Raw genomic sequence first — 18333 nt, forward strand, 5'->3', positions numbered from 1 at the left:
GGGATTAAAGGAACTGGCTGCTGCTAGTCAATGTAATAAGGTATTTTAAACTTCAGAGAAAAAAAAACAATTATGTACATGGCCATGGAGTTTCCCACTAAGCAAAGGTGGTAATTGTTAAAACATAGAGAAGCAATGCAAATAATACAATGGGAGGGATTAAAAAAGTAAACAGGAAGAGTACCAAAGGAAGGTGGTGATTAAAATCCAAATGCAGAAGCAAACAGACAGACGATGCAGTCTTGAATAGTCCATCTCTGGTGCGATAGTTTGCAGGAGTTCTGTAGTGCCGCACTGAGTGATCTTGAATAGTCCTCCTCTGGAGATCACAGAGGTGGCCTCATGGTTGGGGGGGTGGGGGAAGCTGAAGAAAAAAGGTTAGTAGCCTATTTGCGGACAATATTGTTGAGTTTTTAACACATTCTGAAAAGTCAATAAAGATGTTACTGCACCGTATTCTTTCAATTTAGTATGTATCAGGATGTAAAGTTAATGCTGATAAAAGTGAAGTCATGCCAATGAATGCAGCTGATTGTACACATCGTAAAACAGAATCTCCTTTTAAATGGTAGATGCAAGCAATACGTTATCTAGGTATTAGAATAGACAATAATTTAAATCATCTCTTTAAATTAAATTATCAATCAATTGTCGCTGCGCACTACTCAAAGGAAGACACACACACATGTAGTCTTGTCAGGTTAAGCTGTTTTATTAGAGGCTCAGACCCGGCTTTTATACTCTCTGCGTTCCACAGTTTCCCCCTTTTACTCACAGCATGACCCGCATAACAAAAGCAGTTTTCACGCACGTGGGTAACTTCTTGCATAACAATCCCTTTTTCCCTGCACCCTGTCCCTGACTGTTGTCTGTGCAGCAAGGCCAGCACCATTTTGGGGTCGCTGGCCTTTAAGCTGCCCTTACTGCCCACCAGTTTGCTTGTTGGGGCCAGTGCCGCTGCGTGGGATGCTGGCTTTTAGTTGCACTCGCTTCCTGGAGCGCCAGCTTGATTGCCACGGTGGCATGCCGCCACATGACCCTGCCCTCCCCCAACCCAAGAACCGTCAGTATTGTCCTTGGTGCCCAGAGGCAGAGTCTGCAGGCTTTGGTGGCCTGACTCTCTGGCATGGTGCTGGTGTCTCAACTGGGAGTGTTGGGTCCAGGTGTGCCGGCTTCAGCTTGTCCATGGTGAAGACCTCTGTCTTGCCTCTGCACTCCAACTCGAACGTGGCTCCGTTGCTATGGATGATCCAGAAAAGACCCTTGTATGGCCTCTGCAGTGGTGGAGATGTGGAGCCCTGCGAATGAAAACATACTCACAGTCCTGTAGGTCTTTGGGTATGTTGGGCTTCGCATGTCCATGCCTGGAAGGTGGAGATGGGGCAAGGTTGCTGACTCCCTCAGCCTGCAGAGGAAAGCTTCTGAATCCCCACCTGGGGATGGTACGAATTTACCTGGGATCACTGGTGGAACTCTGTAGATAAGTTCAGCTGAAGAGATGTTGAGGTCTTCCTTGGGTGCTGTGTGGATCCCCAACAGTGTCCACTTTGGAAAAGATCTTTGCCCTGTGCAGGTTAGCCGCAAAGTCCTGGATATGCGGTACGGGGTATCGATCTAGTGTTGTGGCCTTGTTGAGCCAGTGGTAGTTGCCACATGGTCTCCAACCCCCAGTTGCTTTGGACACCATATGCAGGGGAGAAGCTCTTGGGCTGTCTGACTGCCTTACGATGCAAAGCTCCTCCAGTTTTTTGAATTCCTCCTTTGCCAGCTGGAGCTTCTCCAGAGGAAGGTGTCTTGCTCTTGCGTGGAGTGGCGGGCCGTGGGTCGGGATATGGTTCTGTACTCCATGTCAGGGCATCACCGTGTTGAATTGGGGGATGAGTGCTCCAGGGAACGTGGCCAGGACCTTTGCATATTTGTTGATTAGTTGCTGCACAGAGTCCAGGTGGAGTGCTGGGAGCTTGATGTCTTTGAGGGGGAAGGTTTGGAAAGTCTTGGCATGGACCAATCTCCAATCCTTAATGTCCACGAGCAGGCTATAGCTGTGCAAGAAGTTTGCCCCAAGAAGCGGCTGTTCCACTACGGCCAGTGTGAACACCCACGAGAAAAGGCTTTCTCCCAACTGCAGTTGGACCAAGCAGGTACCATAGGTCTGGGTCATGCTGTTGTTGGCAGCCCTCAGTGTGGGGCCTGACTGGCATCCTGTCCCAATGGGGGTGACGCTAATCTCTGCTCCTCTGTCTATGAGGAAATGTCGTCAGGACTGGCGGTCCCAAACATACAGGAGGCTGTCTTGTTGGCCAGCTGTCATATCCATTAGTGATGGCGGGCTCCGGAGCTTCATCTCTGGTGGTAGGAAACATCACTGGTTGTTGGGATTGCCTCCTCTGTGGGGCTGCTGTTCTCTTGGCGGGACTGCATGCGTCAAGCTGTGGGGTTTAGTGATGAGTTCCATGGCTGCCAAGCACTCTTTTTTCTGATTCCACAGAGCGTGGGGGTCGCTGAAATCAGTGTTTGGCAGGAGCAGTTGGATATCCTTGGGCAGTTGCTCCAGGAATGCCTGCTCGAACATGATGCAGGGCTCATGTTTGGCCAGGAGGGCCAACATCTTGTTCATGAGAGCTGATGGGAGCCTATTCCCTAGCCCATCCATGTGGAACAGATGTGCCCTTCCCTCATGCAGTGAGAGCCCAAAGGTCTCGATAAGAAAGTCCTTGAGGCCAGTGCATGCGCCTTCCAATGGAGGGGTTCCTTGATGAAGTTGACCACCCGGCCTGCAGAGTCCTGGTCCAGGGCATTCACCACGTGGTAGTACTGGGTGGACTCTGCTGTGATCTGCCGGATCTGGAACTGTGCCTCAGCCTGGTCAAACTGTTGTTAAAGCAAAATCAATTAATTATTTTTACAATTAATTATCTTTTTTTAATGAATGGACAAGAAAAAGAATGAAAAGAATAAAAGATTGTTTTTTGGGTAATATTTCAATGACATTTGAACAATTAAAAGATAAATATGAAATATCAAATGACACAATATTTTCTTATTATCAATTAAAAGCATAAAGCAGATAGGAACAAATTTAAGGCTACCTGAATTAAGTTGTTTTGAATATATAATTACAGCTATATTGATAGTTTTTAAAAAATGTATATAAGTTACAAAATAATAAAAATGATAAAGTGTGCAAATCAAAACAATATTGGGAAGAGGATTTAAATATACAGATAAAAACAAAACTTGTCTGAACTATGTAATGGTGTTATGACAAATACAATAAATACTCTGTATCGTATGATACAATATAATTGGTTACATAGATTATATATTACACCTCAAAAATTAAGAGTGGAATCCTACATGATCAGATAAGTGTTTCCGTTGTAAACAGGAAATTAGTACAATATTACATTCAACTTAGACATGAGAAAGTATAATTTTTCTGGGATGAATTGAATCTAATATTAAATAATAAAAAATAAAATACCTAAATATCCAAAAAAATTTCTATTAAGTAATATAAAAGACAAAGACTTACAGTTAAAATTGGATAGATCTCAGAAACAATTTATTATGATTGCTTTAGCAACAGCAAAAAAATGCATAATGACAACTTGGAAAATGGAAACATCTATGTTTATTCCAGTGCTGGTATATAGAAATACATAGTTGTATTCCATTAGAAAAAAAACCTATAATTTAAGAAATAATTGTGGACAATTTCAACAAATTTGCGAACCATATATAAAAGTTCATTGGTGATTGCCAGATTCAGACCTCCAACTCTTAGAGATAACATGTTATCAAATATAATATTATAATATACACTGAGTCAATATAAAATTGAATAATGTCAAGATGACACACTTTTTTACTTTTTTTTCCCTTTTATTTTCCTTTTTTGGATTTAATTTTGGGGAGGAGAGGGAGGGATGGGGAGAAAATAGAAAATGTCAACATAGAATATATGAATTTAAAGTCTATAGTTTTGAATTATTGTGATTTATTAAATAAAAAAAAAGGTTATTGGTGTGTGCCTTCAGTGTTCTAACACCGGAGGGAAATTTTGCAGACAGAAACCTGTGTTGGAGAGTTTTCACTTCCTCTTGTACAGCTTCCTGGTGTGGTGGCAAGTGATGTCAGTTTCGCCCAGGAATGTGACCCCCTTCCCCCCCCCCCCCAACCCCGAGTGTTCACCGGTCCCCAAGCAATTACTTCCCTTTTCCTGGTTGTATTATTTGGTGGCTGCACCCATATCCTACCAGAGGGAAGAGCTCCCCTGCTTTGTTGAATGTTTATTTAGCTAGTCAACCACCTCCTGCAGTATGCTGAGGCAGCCCCTGAAGTGAATTGTCGGGTGTCAGCAAATTTTACTTTATCAGCTCAACGACACCCAAGGCTTGCAGATGATGGGAGATGTATAGCAGCCACGCAGGTTTGAGTCTTTGCCCCAGTAAAATGTGTGCACTGATTGGACTGTACTTCCCATGGTTTTTCATAGATGGAGGAGAGGTATTTCAGTCTGTGGATGGTGCTTCCTGGTCTGCCCGTTGGCAGGGCACTGCATTCAGGACTCCAGAGTAGGTGTTCACCATCGTCAGGACATTTGCTTTTTTTTTTCTGGCATGGGAGAGGGTTGATGTAATCTATTTGCCAGACTTGACCTGGCCTCTCCTTTATGCCATGCCGAATATATCCCAGTTTGCCAACCCCGGAGTTTGACCTGCTAGCAAGTGGGGCAGTTGTCTACTGCTATCCATGTCTGATCCTGGGAGAGGGCCACCCTAAGCCCTCCACCCATCGATGGGTGACATCGAAACCGAAGTGGCTACTTTTGTGGTGGGCCCAGGTGGCCAGAGCATCATAGTCCACGGTTGTACTGGATATTGTAGAGACCTGGAGTTCAAATGGGACTCTGGTTTGGCGGGGGGCTAGTGGGATCACCCGTTTAACAGCTGCTTTGCTGTGTCAAAAGCAAGCTGCTCTTCGGACCCCAAGTGGAAGGTGGCCTTCCAGAAAGCCAACAAAATTTTGTGTTTCAGTCTTGTTGGTGAGCGCTGCAGTCTCTGGGATGCCTTTCTGCCTTGAGTGAAACTGATTACCCAGGAAGAAGACTGACTGACTGGGACCCTGCACCTTCTCCTGGTTGATGGCCCAGCCCCAGTCATGGAGACCCGAAATGAGGGAGCCAAGGGCCTGTCCAACCATCTCCTTAGTGGATCCTGTATAAGGACATTAATATAGTGGGACACAGTAATGGTAGGAGGGAGATTGATGTTTTGAAGGTCATGGGGTATTAGGCTGTGACAGAGGGTGGGACTGTGGATTACCCCTGGGGTAGGTAGCAAAAGGTATATTGCCTGCCACCCCAAGTGAAGGCAAACTGGTCCTGGGAGTTGGAACTTGGGGGAATGGAGAAGGCATTGGTGAGGTCAAGGACAGCGTACCTGCCCACAATGTCCTCCACCAGAGTGACCACATTTTTGAACGGCAGAGGCGAGAGGTGGCCTTGTTTAATTTGCGGTAGTTTATGGTCATCCGCCATGTGGCATTTTTCTTCCAAATGGGCCAGACTGGGCTATTGAAGGGGAGACCACGGGTCTTATTACTCCTTCATGGAGGAGGGCATCAATCTGTGCGATGTCGCTGCCTCCTGGTACCCAGTACTGGGGGGGTGCAGACTGGGTGGAGAGGGGGGGTGAATGACAAGGGGACTCCTCCTGGCCGCCCCGACCACAATGGTGGCTTGGGTGACCCGAAAGGTAATTTACCTTCACTAGTTTTTAGTGACTGATCCTGAGCACATTCATGCCGAGAATGCACTCTGGATAGACCAATGCCAAAAATCGGGATGGGGTGAGGAGGGTCATTTCCAATGGAGAGGCAGATGGTGACCTCTCTGGCAGAGAGGGTGGAACCACGTAGTCCCTCTCTCTTAACCTCGGGTTCCCTCCACCCCTTATGATTCCCAGGGACAATGGTGTGTTCAATGCCAGTGTCCACTAGCGCCATTCAACTCTGGGTGTTTCCTTTTTCCCAGTGAACAGTCACCAGGATGAATGGCCTTGGGGCGCCCAGGTGGGACAGGACTGCTGATGGATCCGCCGGGGTCCCTGGCCTCCATCCTTTTGGGTCAGCACCGCATTGTGCCACGCAGTGGGGGGTGGGGTGGCCTGGCGCGGTGAAATGGTTGTATTGTTCTTCCCCATCTGGCAGGTTGGGTGGGCATTTTGGGTGCAGGAGGAGAGGGTTGGTCGGTGGGATGCACAGTGGGTGACGGCATTCACTTCATTTCTTTTCCATAGTGTTTGTATCACATGGCGAACAGGGAGGGGATAGATGCTCCATGTATGAGACAGTGTTCTATACCCTCCCACAGTTGGAGGGCCTGTCCAACAGTTCCTTCCTAACATTGCTGACTAGTTGTGTTCCAGACTTGGTTTCCTGGTTTCCCTGCGTTTCTTCGTGGTGGACTTGCACAGGGGATCCCTTGGCAAGCACTCCCTGCTCCAGGTACTTCCATCTCTATAACAAAACAATGGCTTCACAGATAGTTCTACCGGTTACCGTTCCCATCAGGGGCAAAACCACCCCTTGAGGTCTGGGCAAATGGTAGAGACCAGGTGGCCAGCTAGGGCAAAGGATACTAGGGCATCCTCGCGGGAGCGGTTGTCAGGAATCTTGCGGTACAGGCTGGTAACAAGGGCCCATTCCTGGATTGCTCCTGTGCCCTTGCAGATGGTGTGCAACTGCGGTCAGGATGATAGTCCCACTCCAGCAATGTGGGGAATTTGGTTTGCACCGCAGCCACAACACGATCCCAGAGAGAAATTCCTTCTACTATTCCCGGCGGGTGCCGGGACAGATTGGGACTTCCCCATTGGATGAAACTAGTGGGGTATCTTTGTGGCGGACCTGTGACTACGTGGTCACTGGCCGGGCTTGGATGGTCTCCAGGACACTGGGAGGGGGGACACGCATAGTCGAACTTGGCCTCCTGTGTCATCATTTGTCCATCCAAATGTCCCCGGTCCATGGATCGACCTCCTCGTCAATCGTCACCAAGTTCCTGACCTTGTCTGGGTTGACCTGCCACCCAGACCGGCAGGTTGCCTAGATCAGCTCACAGGAGGCTTTGGTACAGTTAGCCTCCATGTGACCTGGTCGTGCGATGACATTCTTCAGTGCATCCCACGCGAATCTGCACTTTGCGACTAGGGACTCTATTTTCTCAGCATCCTGGGGGTGGACCACGTCCAAGGAAATGCTAGCAGCCACAGGGCCTATCGGCCACTGTCTCTGGTCCCAGGGAACCCAAATCCTCTAAAAGGGAGGCTATGTGGGGCCCAGTTTCTGCCTGCAGGGATCTTCACAGGGTGACCAGTTGACCGGCCTGGCACATTGTGCCAGCCACGCTGCTAACTGACCAAATCCGTCAGCATCACCAGACCACCTGGTATGGCGAACCTGAACTTCGGAGTCCCTTGCCTGCGGATGAGCTGTGTCTGTTCGGCTCCTCTGGTAAGCACACAGAAGCCCCACAGCCCACATGCCCGCTGGAGCACCCAGGATAACGGTTGCGAGCAGCAGTTCGTAAACAGGTAGCTCCTCACTCCCACATCGTGAACTGATCTGTATCTGGTTGTGGCCTCCTGAACCCTGCTCGCAGTGCCAATTGTATTGAGATTCATTTGGGATTCAAAAGGAAACAAGTCTAGACACAGGGAATGCATAACTAAAAGATTTATGAACATGGAAACAAACAGGCTGGCTACCCCAGGAAAAGTGGCAGATCAGGAGCAATTAACAGCACAAAGCAATTTACAAGCAGTTGGAACCCAAACCCAGCAGCAGCATGCAATCAGAAACAGTTCCAGAAGAGAGGACGGGGGATTGCAACCAGCTTCCCACCCAGAATACACACATGGGCTACCTACAGGGGTATACATGCTCCCATACTCCTGATGATAGTGAGAACAGCTACAATACCAGTACCTACCTGCAATCACATGGCAAAGAGGAAGTGAAACTCAGGTGCTGCAGTTTATAACCTCCCCTGCTCAGCAGGGGCTGTGAGGTACAGGACTGGCCAATGGAAGTGCGTCCTCTGGCTGGTGTGCTCACACCTGATTGGCAGGCTGGAGAGGCTGGGCGGTGCCTTGATGGTGATGGACAGCTGGATATGGCTTCAGACATAACAGGAAATGGTTATTGTCTATGTAACAAGGTATTAAAAGATCTTTGAACTCTTTATAACATTTGACAGGGAAACTATCCTGCCCTGATGATTTGCCAGCCTGCAAAGAGCTCAGGGTTCATACAATCTTGTCTTTAGAGAAAGGGGCACTCAGCCCTTCTCGCTCTTCCTGAACCAAATTTGCTAGTTCCAATGAAAGCAAGAAATCATCTGTTTTGGTAGGATCTCCCCCTAACTCAGATTTATACAATTCTTTATAAAACCTTCATAATGTTTTGTTGATTTCTTTTGGTTTGTGTAAGATCTTGCCTTCCCCTGTTTGAATCACATTGATTGTTCTTGAGGCCTCTTCTGCCCTCACGTGCCAGGACAAAACTTTATGGGCCCTCTCCCCTAGCTCATAGTACTGCTGTCTAGATCTTAAAATCAACTTTTCTCTCTTGTATGTTTGTAACATATTATATTTGAGCTTTTTATTCACCAAATTCCTGTATTTTTCCTGTGTTTGATATTTGATAATCCTTTACCACTTGGTCTAACTCTGGTCTCAATCATTAATATCCTTTATGTCCCTTTTTGATGCTCTGGTTGTGGGGGTGGGTTGGGGGGGGTTTAATGAAAACAGGAGAAGTCATTGTTAATGCCATCCGGTTGGGAGGTGCCCAGGTGGAAGATGAAGTGTTGTTCCTCCAATTTTCAGATGGTCGCAATCTTGTGTGCATTAAACCATGGACAAATATGTCAACAAGGGAATGGAAAATAAAAACAAAATTAAATGGGTGCCACTGGGAGATCCACACTAATGTGGTGGATAGAGCTGAAATGGTCAACAAAGCAATCTCTGTCCCTCTGATGTAGAGGCGACCACAATGGGAGCGCTGGATTCAGTAGATGACCCCTGCAGATTCACAAGTGAAATGTTGCTTCACTTGGAAGGACTGCTTGGGGTCTTGTATGGTGGTGAGGGAGGAGATGTTGGCGCAAGTGGAGCATCCCCTGCAGTCACAGGTGTAGGTGCTAAGGGGATGATTGGTGAGGATGGAGGAGTGGACAAAGGAGTCACGGTAGATGCAGTCCCTGTGAAAGGCAGAGAGGGGAACATATTTCTGGTGGTGGGATGATGTAGTAGATGGCAGATTAATTGTCCATTAATTGATCTGTTTGATATATCTCATGACCCAGATTAACCTATATCTGCATATCAGAAACAAGTTTTAGCTTTTACCACGTTGATAGCCAGATGAGCAATCTTACTAAAATGCCCCGGTGCCTGTCAGGCAGTGGGGAGTTGGGTCTCCAGCTGACTGTCATCAGCCCGCAAGCTACTAGCCACTTTGCCTGTTGCTGCTTTCAGGTGCAGCGGGGTATTCTCCGAGCCGGAGAATATACCTACAGGAAGAGTGCTTCTGGCCAGGTTCTCCACTTTCAGGTGGCCACCCGACAGCCGCATTGGGATAGAATAGGCGGCTTTACAGTCGGGTATTCTGGCCACCTGAAAGCAGCTTCTGTCTTTAATGAGTGCCCTGTCTGCTTTTTCCTTGAGTATTGCAGAGGGGCTTGATTTCCTCCAGCACTTAGTGTATGTTTTTAATAGGGGGAAACTAGATGAGAAGAGTAATAGAAAAGGAAGTCAGAGGATGGTAGATGATAAGGAGAACCAATAAAGAACTACAGATTCTGGATTCTGAAAAGTGAGGAAAGTGACAAGTAGAAACTAATAAAGGAAGGATGATGACAGATTGAAACAGTGAGAGATGGCTAAGAAGCACAATGAGTTGTGTAGATGATGGACAGATGGAAACAGGTGATGGAGAGGAAAATCTGGTTAATAGGAGGGGAGGGGTTCAGAATGAAGGAAGGGGTGTGTGAGAGTCCCCAGGTGGGTCGGAAAGAGCAAGAAAGGGGCATGTGGGATGGAGGGTACCTGAAATTGAAAAATTCAGTGCTCTCACTGTTGGGTTGTCCCAGATGCAATATCTGGGTCTGTGCCAGCTGGGCATAGTTTAGGCTGGAGGGGGCGAGGTTGTGGATTGCGGGTCATGAAAGCACGTCAGCCATAACATTGTCTTTACCTTTGGAATGTCGGGCATGAACTCCAACACATAGGATAGGTGCTGCTGCTGGCGAGCTGACCAGGGATCTTTAGCCATCGTGAGGGCTTGCGTGAGTGGCTTGTGATTGGTGAATGGTCTGCCCTCCAGGAAGTACCGGAAATGTCTGATGGTCGGGTACAGGGCCAGGAGCTCCCTGTCGAAAACTCTGTACTTGAGTTCTGGGGGCCGGAGGTGCCTGCTGAAAAAGGCTAGGGGGCACCACTGGCCATCGACCCATTGCTCCAGCACGCCCCCAACGGCCGTGGCTGAAGCATCCACCAAGAGCACGGTGTGGGCCAATAGAGTGGCGCTCGCCAGCGCATCTTTTGATGCGGCGAAAGCGCCCTCTACCTTATCCGACCATACCAGGACCTTGTCTTTCACGGCGATCAGTGAGAATGATGGCTGCATGATGTGGGCTGCCTGGGGATGAACCGGTGGTAGAAGTTCACCATGCCGACGAACTCCTGTTGGCCTTTGAGGGTGCGGGTTTCAGGAACTGGTGCATGGCTGCAACCTTCTCTGATGCCGGGACGGCTCCAGCCGCAAAGATGGTGTGTCCCAGGAATTGCAGGGTCTGCCTGCCGAACTGGCACTTGGCCCGTGAGGCCACGGTTTGGTCTGAGTATCGCACTAGCCATTTAGCTGGAATCCAAACTGAAGGTCAAGGAAATGCAATTGTAGCTGTAGCTTGTGGGCTGGCAGTAGCAAAATTTGTGTCAATGTATGTAATCATATTGAAGTTATTTTTTTTATTGTATTCCTTTGAGTTAGCAGCTCAAACAATATACACCAAAACTGCAATTTAATCATCACTGCTTTTATCTAATAGGGAGATCCATTATGGAGCGCCAGAGCATTGCACACAAATCCACAAGCTATCAAGAATGTGCATGCTAGGTAATTTAAAGCGGAAAATTTTCAGTTTTGTTTTAGAAATTTTACTTTTTAATGTTTTAAAAAAAATACTATTGAACTTGGTTGCAGTTATTTTAAGAAACATGGCATAAGCAAGGTACCTTATTTATCCTGAGGACCCTATGGAAGTATACTTTTACAACTAGAAGAGATTGTTCTATTTAGATCATCACAATTATATCTCAATATTAGAATATGAGGTGAAATTGAGAATTATATAGGATGATGTTTAATTTGACTCATTCTGTATTGGATTATATAAAAGCTATATAATTAATATCTAAACCATATATACATGTAATATTTCTGTCAAATTAATAAAAATATTTTAAAAAGATAAAGTATTCTTTGTACATGTCTGAGATATAAGTCATTGAGGAAGCCTCGTTAACTCCTCTCATTTGAAAGGGAATATACTAAATAAGTTTTAGACTTGGGAAAGGCTAACTTCAATAGGATGCAACAAATATCAATACTAAATGGCTTTATGTTGTGAACATTGAGATTGGATGTTTTACATTGTGCCTATTGAATGTTCACTAAAAGCCATTTTCTAAAATTTGTATGTGAGGCAGTGATCATTATAAATTTGGTTAGATTGATAGTATACTTTTATTGAACCTTCATTTTGACAGCTGATTAAAAGATAAATTCTATATTTATTCTGCTTTCCAAAGGTTGGAAATAGTTGAGGTTTCCCCCTAATTTATGAAGTTGTAAAACAAGGGGCTTTGGTTTGTTCTATTGGTGATTCTACATTAACAGACACAGTACTTAATTTTAAATTCACTTTCAGGTTTTTTTTAAAAAGGTAGAGCAGGGCCAAAAGTTGAAAAATGTAGTGATTATGTTGCATGAGTTGGGTCCAAAAAAAGTTGCATTGTTTGACAACCCACTTTAAAAGAATAGATTTATCAGGCAAAATTTTCCCTGAAAAAAAACCATGCTGTGTTTGGCACATCTTGTCATGAGTCTTCAAGTTCACCATAAACTCATCCTTTACAATCAACTCCAATATCTTCCCAACCACTGATGTCAGGCTGACCAGTTTATTCTTTTAAAGTGGGTTGTCAGACAGCGCAACTTTTTTTGGACTCGACTCTCTGCTTCCTGCCAATCAGCAAATACTCTACCCGTGTTAGTATGTTTCCTGTTTACCATGGGCTCTTGTTATGTAGCCTCGTATGCGGCAGGTTGTCAGATGCCTTTCGAAAGTCCAAATGCTCATCCACTGCATCTCCCTTATCCAGCCTGCGTGTCACCTCCTCAAAGAATTCCAATAGAAATTGTGCAGCAAGAGTTTCCCTGAAGAAAACCGTGCTCAGTTTGACGTATCAAGTTTTCCATAAATTCCTCCTTTACAATCAATTCCAACATCTTCCTAAACACTGATGTCAGGCTCACCAGTCTATAATTTCCTTTCCACTGCTGCCTCCTCCTCCTCCCCCCCCCCCCACCCCCTTGAATAGTGGGGTTACATTTGTAATTTTCAAGTTCTCAGCCAGGACCATGCCAATCTATTGATTCCTGAAAGATGCCTCCATAATCTCTACCGCAACTTCTTTCAGTGCCCAAGAGTACAACCCATCTGGTCTAGGATACATTCACACTTGGATCATTCAGCTGACCAATCATCATCTCCCTTGAAACAAAAACTGCACTCTCTTCCCTTCCCTGATACCCTTCAACATTTGGTACAACATTTGGTAAATCACAAAATTCTGTAGACACTGTGGTGGAAGTAAAAACACAAATGCTGGAGAAACTCAGTGAGTCAAACATTGTCCTTTATGTAGCAAATGCAGAAATACATAACTGAAGTTTCAGGCTTGAGCCCTTCATCAAAGTGTGAGAAAATTTTGGCGAGCATCAGAACAAAAGAGTGGAGGGGAGGTAGCAGGGCAGGAGATAATAGGTGGCAAAGGGAGGGGATAGCAGCTCTGAGTGGGGGTGGGGGAAGGAGCAGGGCTGTGTACGTGAAAACTGGAAAGGCAGGAGATAAGGGGAGGGGGTAGAAAAGGCAAGCAGGTTTAATGGAAAGCAGTAAAGTTGATGTTCATGCCATCTGGGGGAGAGTGCCCAGACAGAAAATAGTGTCTTATTCCTCCAATCTGCAGATGGTCAGGGAGGGAATGTACTTAGTAAGGCTTGGACAGATATGTGAGCATGGGAGTGTGACTGGGAATTGAAATTGTTGGCTGCTGGGAGGTCACTATGGTTGCAAATGGATTTGAGGTGTTGAGTAAAGCGATTTCCCAGTCTGCACCAGTCCCTCTGATGTAGAGAATATTGGATGCAATAAATAATTCTTCTGGATATTCAAGTGAAGTTTTGCTTCACAAGAAAGGTCTGTTTTGGGCCCCAGACCATGGTGAGAGAGGAGGTCTGGGCACAAATGTTGCACCTCCTGTGGGCACAGGGGAAGGTGCCAGAGTTGCGATGTTAGAGTTGCGATAAGTGGGGAGGGATGAGTACACGAGAGAGTCACAGAGGGAGCAGTCCCTGTGGAAGGGCGAGAGAGGAGGAAGGATGTGTCTGGTGGTGGAATCCTGTAGTAAGTCCTGGAAATTCCGGGGGATGATGTGTTGGATGTGGAGGATGGTAGGCGAGGATGAGGAGGATTCTAGTCTGAGTTGAGTCTGGGCGGGTAGGGGGGGCACCAGGGCAGATGAGTGGGAAATGGAGGAGATGCAGGTGAGGGCTGAGTTGATGTTGGTGAAGGGGAAGCCATGTTTGTGGAAGAAGGCAGACATTTCAGAAGCTCTGGACTAGTTGACCTTGTCTTGGGAACACATGGTGGAGACGGAGAAATTGAGAGGAAGGGATGCAGGGGCCAGGGTATGGGGTAGTGTAGTTCAGGTAGATGTGGGAGTTGGAGGGTTTATAGTATATGTCAGTGGAAAGCTAATCTCCTGAGATGAAGATACTCTACAAATGTCTCCACTGTGAAGACTGATGCAAAATAGAAATTTAGTTCCTCTGCCATCTCCTTGTCTCCCATTATTATTTCTCCAGCTTCATTTTCTAATGGTCCGATAGCTACTCTCTCCTCCCTTTTATTCTCTATATACTTGAATATTTTTTTGGATCCTCTGATAATATTTGCTAGCATTCTTTCATACTTCATCTTTTCCCAACTTATCAGTATTTAGTTACCTTCTGTGTTTTTAAAATCTTCCCAATCCTGCCTTTCCACTAATTTTTGCTTCCTTTAATGCTCTCTCTTTTGCTTTTACATTGGCTTTGACTTCCATTGTCAGTCACAGTTGTGATATTTTTCCATTTTAATATTTTCTCTTTTATGGTATATAGTTATCCTGCAACTTCCCCATTTCTTGCAGAAACTCCACCCATTGCTGTTCTGCAATCTTTCCTGCTAGTGGTTTCTTCCAATCCACTTTAGCCAGTTCCTTTCTCATATCACTGTAATTCCCTTTACTCCACTGAAATACTGACACATCTGACTTTAATTACTCTTTTGTATTACGAGCCCAGAGGACCCCAAAACCTAGCAGCTATAGATATTCACCAAGACAAATGGTTACTTAAATAAAAGTCGCTTTTAATTATACTTAAACATGAAAATAGAATCAAACATTAACTTAACTAACCTAACTTAATCCCCTTCTAATTCTAAGCGCACATGTATGTAATGTGTGTGTAAGTTCAGAAAAGTTCTTCGGTTCACAGTCCAATCTCACTTCTCATTCCTCCAAGTTCACTGGTTTCAGGCAATTCTTCAACTGTGCACAGAATTTAACATTTATAATGTTCACCAGGCTTTGGTTCTTGAATGGTAAATGGTTACTGCTCAGGAAGGTTCATGTTGGTTTTCGGAGAGAGATTTGTTGTTCCAGGGCATCCACAACTGATGTACTTCATCAGCCACTTCAGAGTCTTGCTGATGAAACTCCAGATGATTACCTCTTTTGTTCAAGTCACCATAGAGTTCCTTTATGTTTCTTTTATTCCAAGTGAAACATTAGACAGCCAGTCCTCTCCTCTTACATGAACCACAAGGGCTTTGACCACTGGGCTGCCTTCCAAATGAGGCTTTTCACAAGCTTGCCAACTTGTCCTGTTCTATTCCCAGCTGCTATTGCTGACTGTAACACTTTAGAACTGATTTCTGTCTCTCTCTCTCTTTCTGAAAGTCTGTTTGACTCTTCTTACAAAACCACATGACCCTCTTAGAACATCTCCAGACAATCTCCGACAAGATCTTTCATCTGTTGCCTTTGATAAACAACAATCCATTAGTGAAGTCTCTTGGCACTCTCCAAAGCTCTTGCAAAAAGTGTTGGCCCTGACATGTCTAGCATGGGGCAGAGCTCTAGTATTTCAAATAAGATCTGTTTTAAAGTGTTTGTATGTAATCTACTCTAACAAACTTTTCCCAATTTATCTCCCAAAACCATATTTATAAACTCAGTCACACTTGTTAAATCTCAAATTGAACTTGGTTTTATTGTGATCACTTATCTTAATGATTCCTTTACTCTAAGCTCTCTAATCACCTTTGCTACATTACACAACACCCAATCCAGTTCAGCCAGTTGCCTCATTTGCTCATCAACAAGCTGCTCTTACAAGCCATCTTGCAGGCTTTCTACAAATTCTCTCTTGAGACTTAGTCCCAACCTGGTTTTCCAATCTACTTGCATGTTAAAATCCCCCAAGACTGTCGTAACATTGCCCTTCTGACATGCCTTTTCTATCTGCTTTTGCAACTTGCAAGTTCCTGGCTACTGTTTAGAGGTCTGTATGTAACACCCAACAGTGTATTTTTAACCTTGCCATTTCTTAACTCCAAGCCACCCCCTATGCTTATCTAGCCATCCTTTTGATACCCTGTGTATCCTTGAACATTCAGCTCCCGATGACATCTATCCTTTAGCCACATCTCCATGATGGTAATAGCATAATACCTGCCTATGTGTAGCTGTACTAGAACATCATCCACTTTATTCCTTATGCTGCTTGCATTTAAATACAAAACCTTTAGTCCTTTATTTGTTACATTTGACTATGTCCCTGTTGCATTGCAATGCATCCCCTAATCCTACAATTTTACCCTGTCTGCCTGTCCTTCCACACAAGCTCCTGACCATCTATCCCTACTTCTGTGCCAACTGCCTCTTTACCTTGGTGGGGTGATCCAGAGATTACCACTTTGGAGGTCCTGCTCTTCTGCCTCTTTCCCAATCTTACTTTGCAGAACTTCTACCCCACTCCTGCCTATGTCATTGGTGCCATTATGTACCAAAACCTCTGCCTGATTACCCTCCCCTTAAGAATATTCTGCACCCCCTCAGAGAGATCCTGGACTTGAGCACTCAGGAAGCAACACACTAGTCTTGAGACTATTTCGCAGCTGCAGAATATCTATTTCTTTGACTATCGAGTCCCTTATAACTATAGCTCTTCTTGACTGCACCCTTCCATTCTGAGGCTCAGAGCCAACCACCGTGATAGTGGTCTGGCTGCTGCTGCCTGGCCGATAGATCATCCCCCGCAGCAGTAGCCAAAGGGTTATACATGTTGCTGAGGGGAATGGCTACAAGGGTACCTTGCACTGCCTGCCTATCACCCTTCCCTCTCCTGACTTATTACTCAGCTACCTGCCTCCTGGGTGTGATTTTTTTTTTTCCCTGTAACTCCTGTCTAACACCCTTTCAGCCACCCGAATGATCCATTATCCAGCTCCAATTCCTTAAAACTGCCTGCAAGGAGCAGCAATTGGGTGCAGTTCTTGCAAATGAAGTCATCAGGGATAATGTTGGCTTCTCTGACTATCCACATCCTGCAAGGGGAACATGTCTCTACCCTGGCTGCCATTCCCACTATCTATAAAATAGAGGAAAAAAAGAGAAAGAAAAACAGTCCTTGCCTTGCCTGAACTTCTGCACCTTCTCAGTCTCTCTCACACAAACACACACACAACTTTCATCAGATTTATTGTTAGTTAGTGAATAATTAATGATGACCAATTCTAATTTGCTATTCATGGTCAAACATGTGGTATTTAGTCAGTCTGCTAGTCCAGTTGGTCAATCTTCCCTAGATTCAAAGTTGTACCCAATCAGGAATTAAAACACTATGATCCAACATAATATTTATTCCAGTTTTCCTGAAGTTTATGAATAGTTTGTGTGGTTTTTCTGTGGAAATTAAATAATGAAAAAAGATACTCTGTTTCAACTGGTAATGATAACTTGGTTCACTAGGAACAAAAATTCTATTTCTATTTTAAAGTTTAAAAAAATGTTAAATGTGTATTTCCCTTCTAGTTACCTTCGTTGTGGGGCTGATGTCATCACCACAGTCACATACCAGGCGAGTGTGGCAGGATTTATGAAGCATCTTGGTTTGACATCAGAGGAGGCAGAGCAGCTCCTACATTCAGGAGTACAACTTGCCAAAGATGCTGTTACTGAGTTTCTCTCAGAATCTAGAAGCTCGGGTAAATTGGGAGCTTTTTAATTTGAGGGACATTGTTAACAAAATTTGGATTTTATTGCATTAAAATTTTGAAATTTCTCAAAGGGTCAAAGAGCTGGAGCTGCAGGTGGCTGCACTTCAGATTATCCAAGATGCAGGGATCATCATAGATGTGACTCATTGAAATGATAGATGGGTGACCACTAGGGGAAGCAAGGGGAGTAAGAGGACAGTGTAGGGTTCCTCTGTGGCCATACCCTCACCAATAGGTATACAGCTTTGGATATTGTTGGGGAAAGTGACCTTTCAGGAGCTAGCCGCAGCAGTCAGGTCAATGACACTGTGACTAGCTCTGAGACTCATTGGATAAAGGCACAGACAGACAGGGCGAAAGTGACAGATCACTTGATAGTGAGGGGGATAGTCAAGAGATTCTGTGGCCATGGAAGAGATGCCGGAATTGTGTATTGTCTCTCGGATGCCAAGATAAGGGATATCACTGAATGGATGAAGAAAATTCTCAAAGTGGAAGGTGAACAGAAAGAGGTTGTTGTGCACGTTTGTACAAATGACATAGGTAGAGTGAGGGATGAGCTCATTCATATTTAGAATAGACAGTTAGGTAAGAAGTTGAAGAGAAGGATTTGAATTCCTACCATTGCCATGTGCTAATGAGTTCAGAAATAG

The 18333-nt window shown here is 45.1% G+C and overlaps 1 protein-coding gene across 5 annotated transcripts in view; it reads left to right on the forward strand.

Moving 5' to 3' along the window:
• The window catches only part of LOC138739160 (homocysteine S-methyltransferase YbgG), a 40301-nt gene that overhangs the window by 2613 nt on the left and 19355 nt on the right, over window positions 1-18333 (forward strand). For 4 of the 5 annotated variants that reach the window (XM_069890694.1, XM_069890692.1, XM_069890693.1 and 1 more), the window contains exons 2-3: window positions 11120-11187; window positions 17496-17668. In XM_069890694.1, coding sequence (XP_069746795.1) covers window positions 11120-11187; window positions 17496-17668 — 241 coding nt within the window. The remainder of the gene's footprint in view (window positions 1-11119; window positions 11188-17495; window positions 17669-18333) is intronic. The other variant, XM_069890695.1, reaches the window with a different exon arrangement.

This window comes from Narcine bancroftii, chromosome 7, assembly GCF_036971445.1.
Source record: "Narcine bancroftii isolate sNarBan1 chromosome 7, sNarBan1.hap1, whole genome shotgun sequence".
NCBI classification, from domain to species: Eukaryota; Metazoa; Chordata; class Chondrichthyes; order Torpediniformes; family Narcinidae; genus Narcine; species Narcine bancroftii.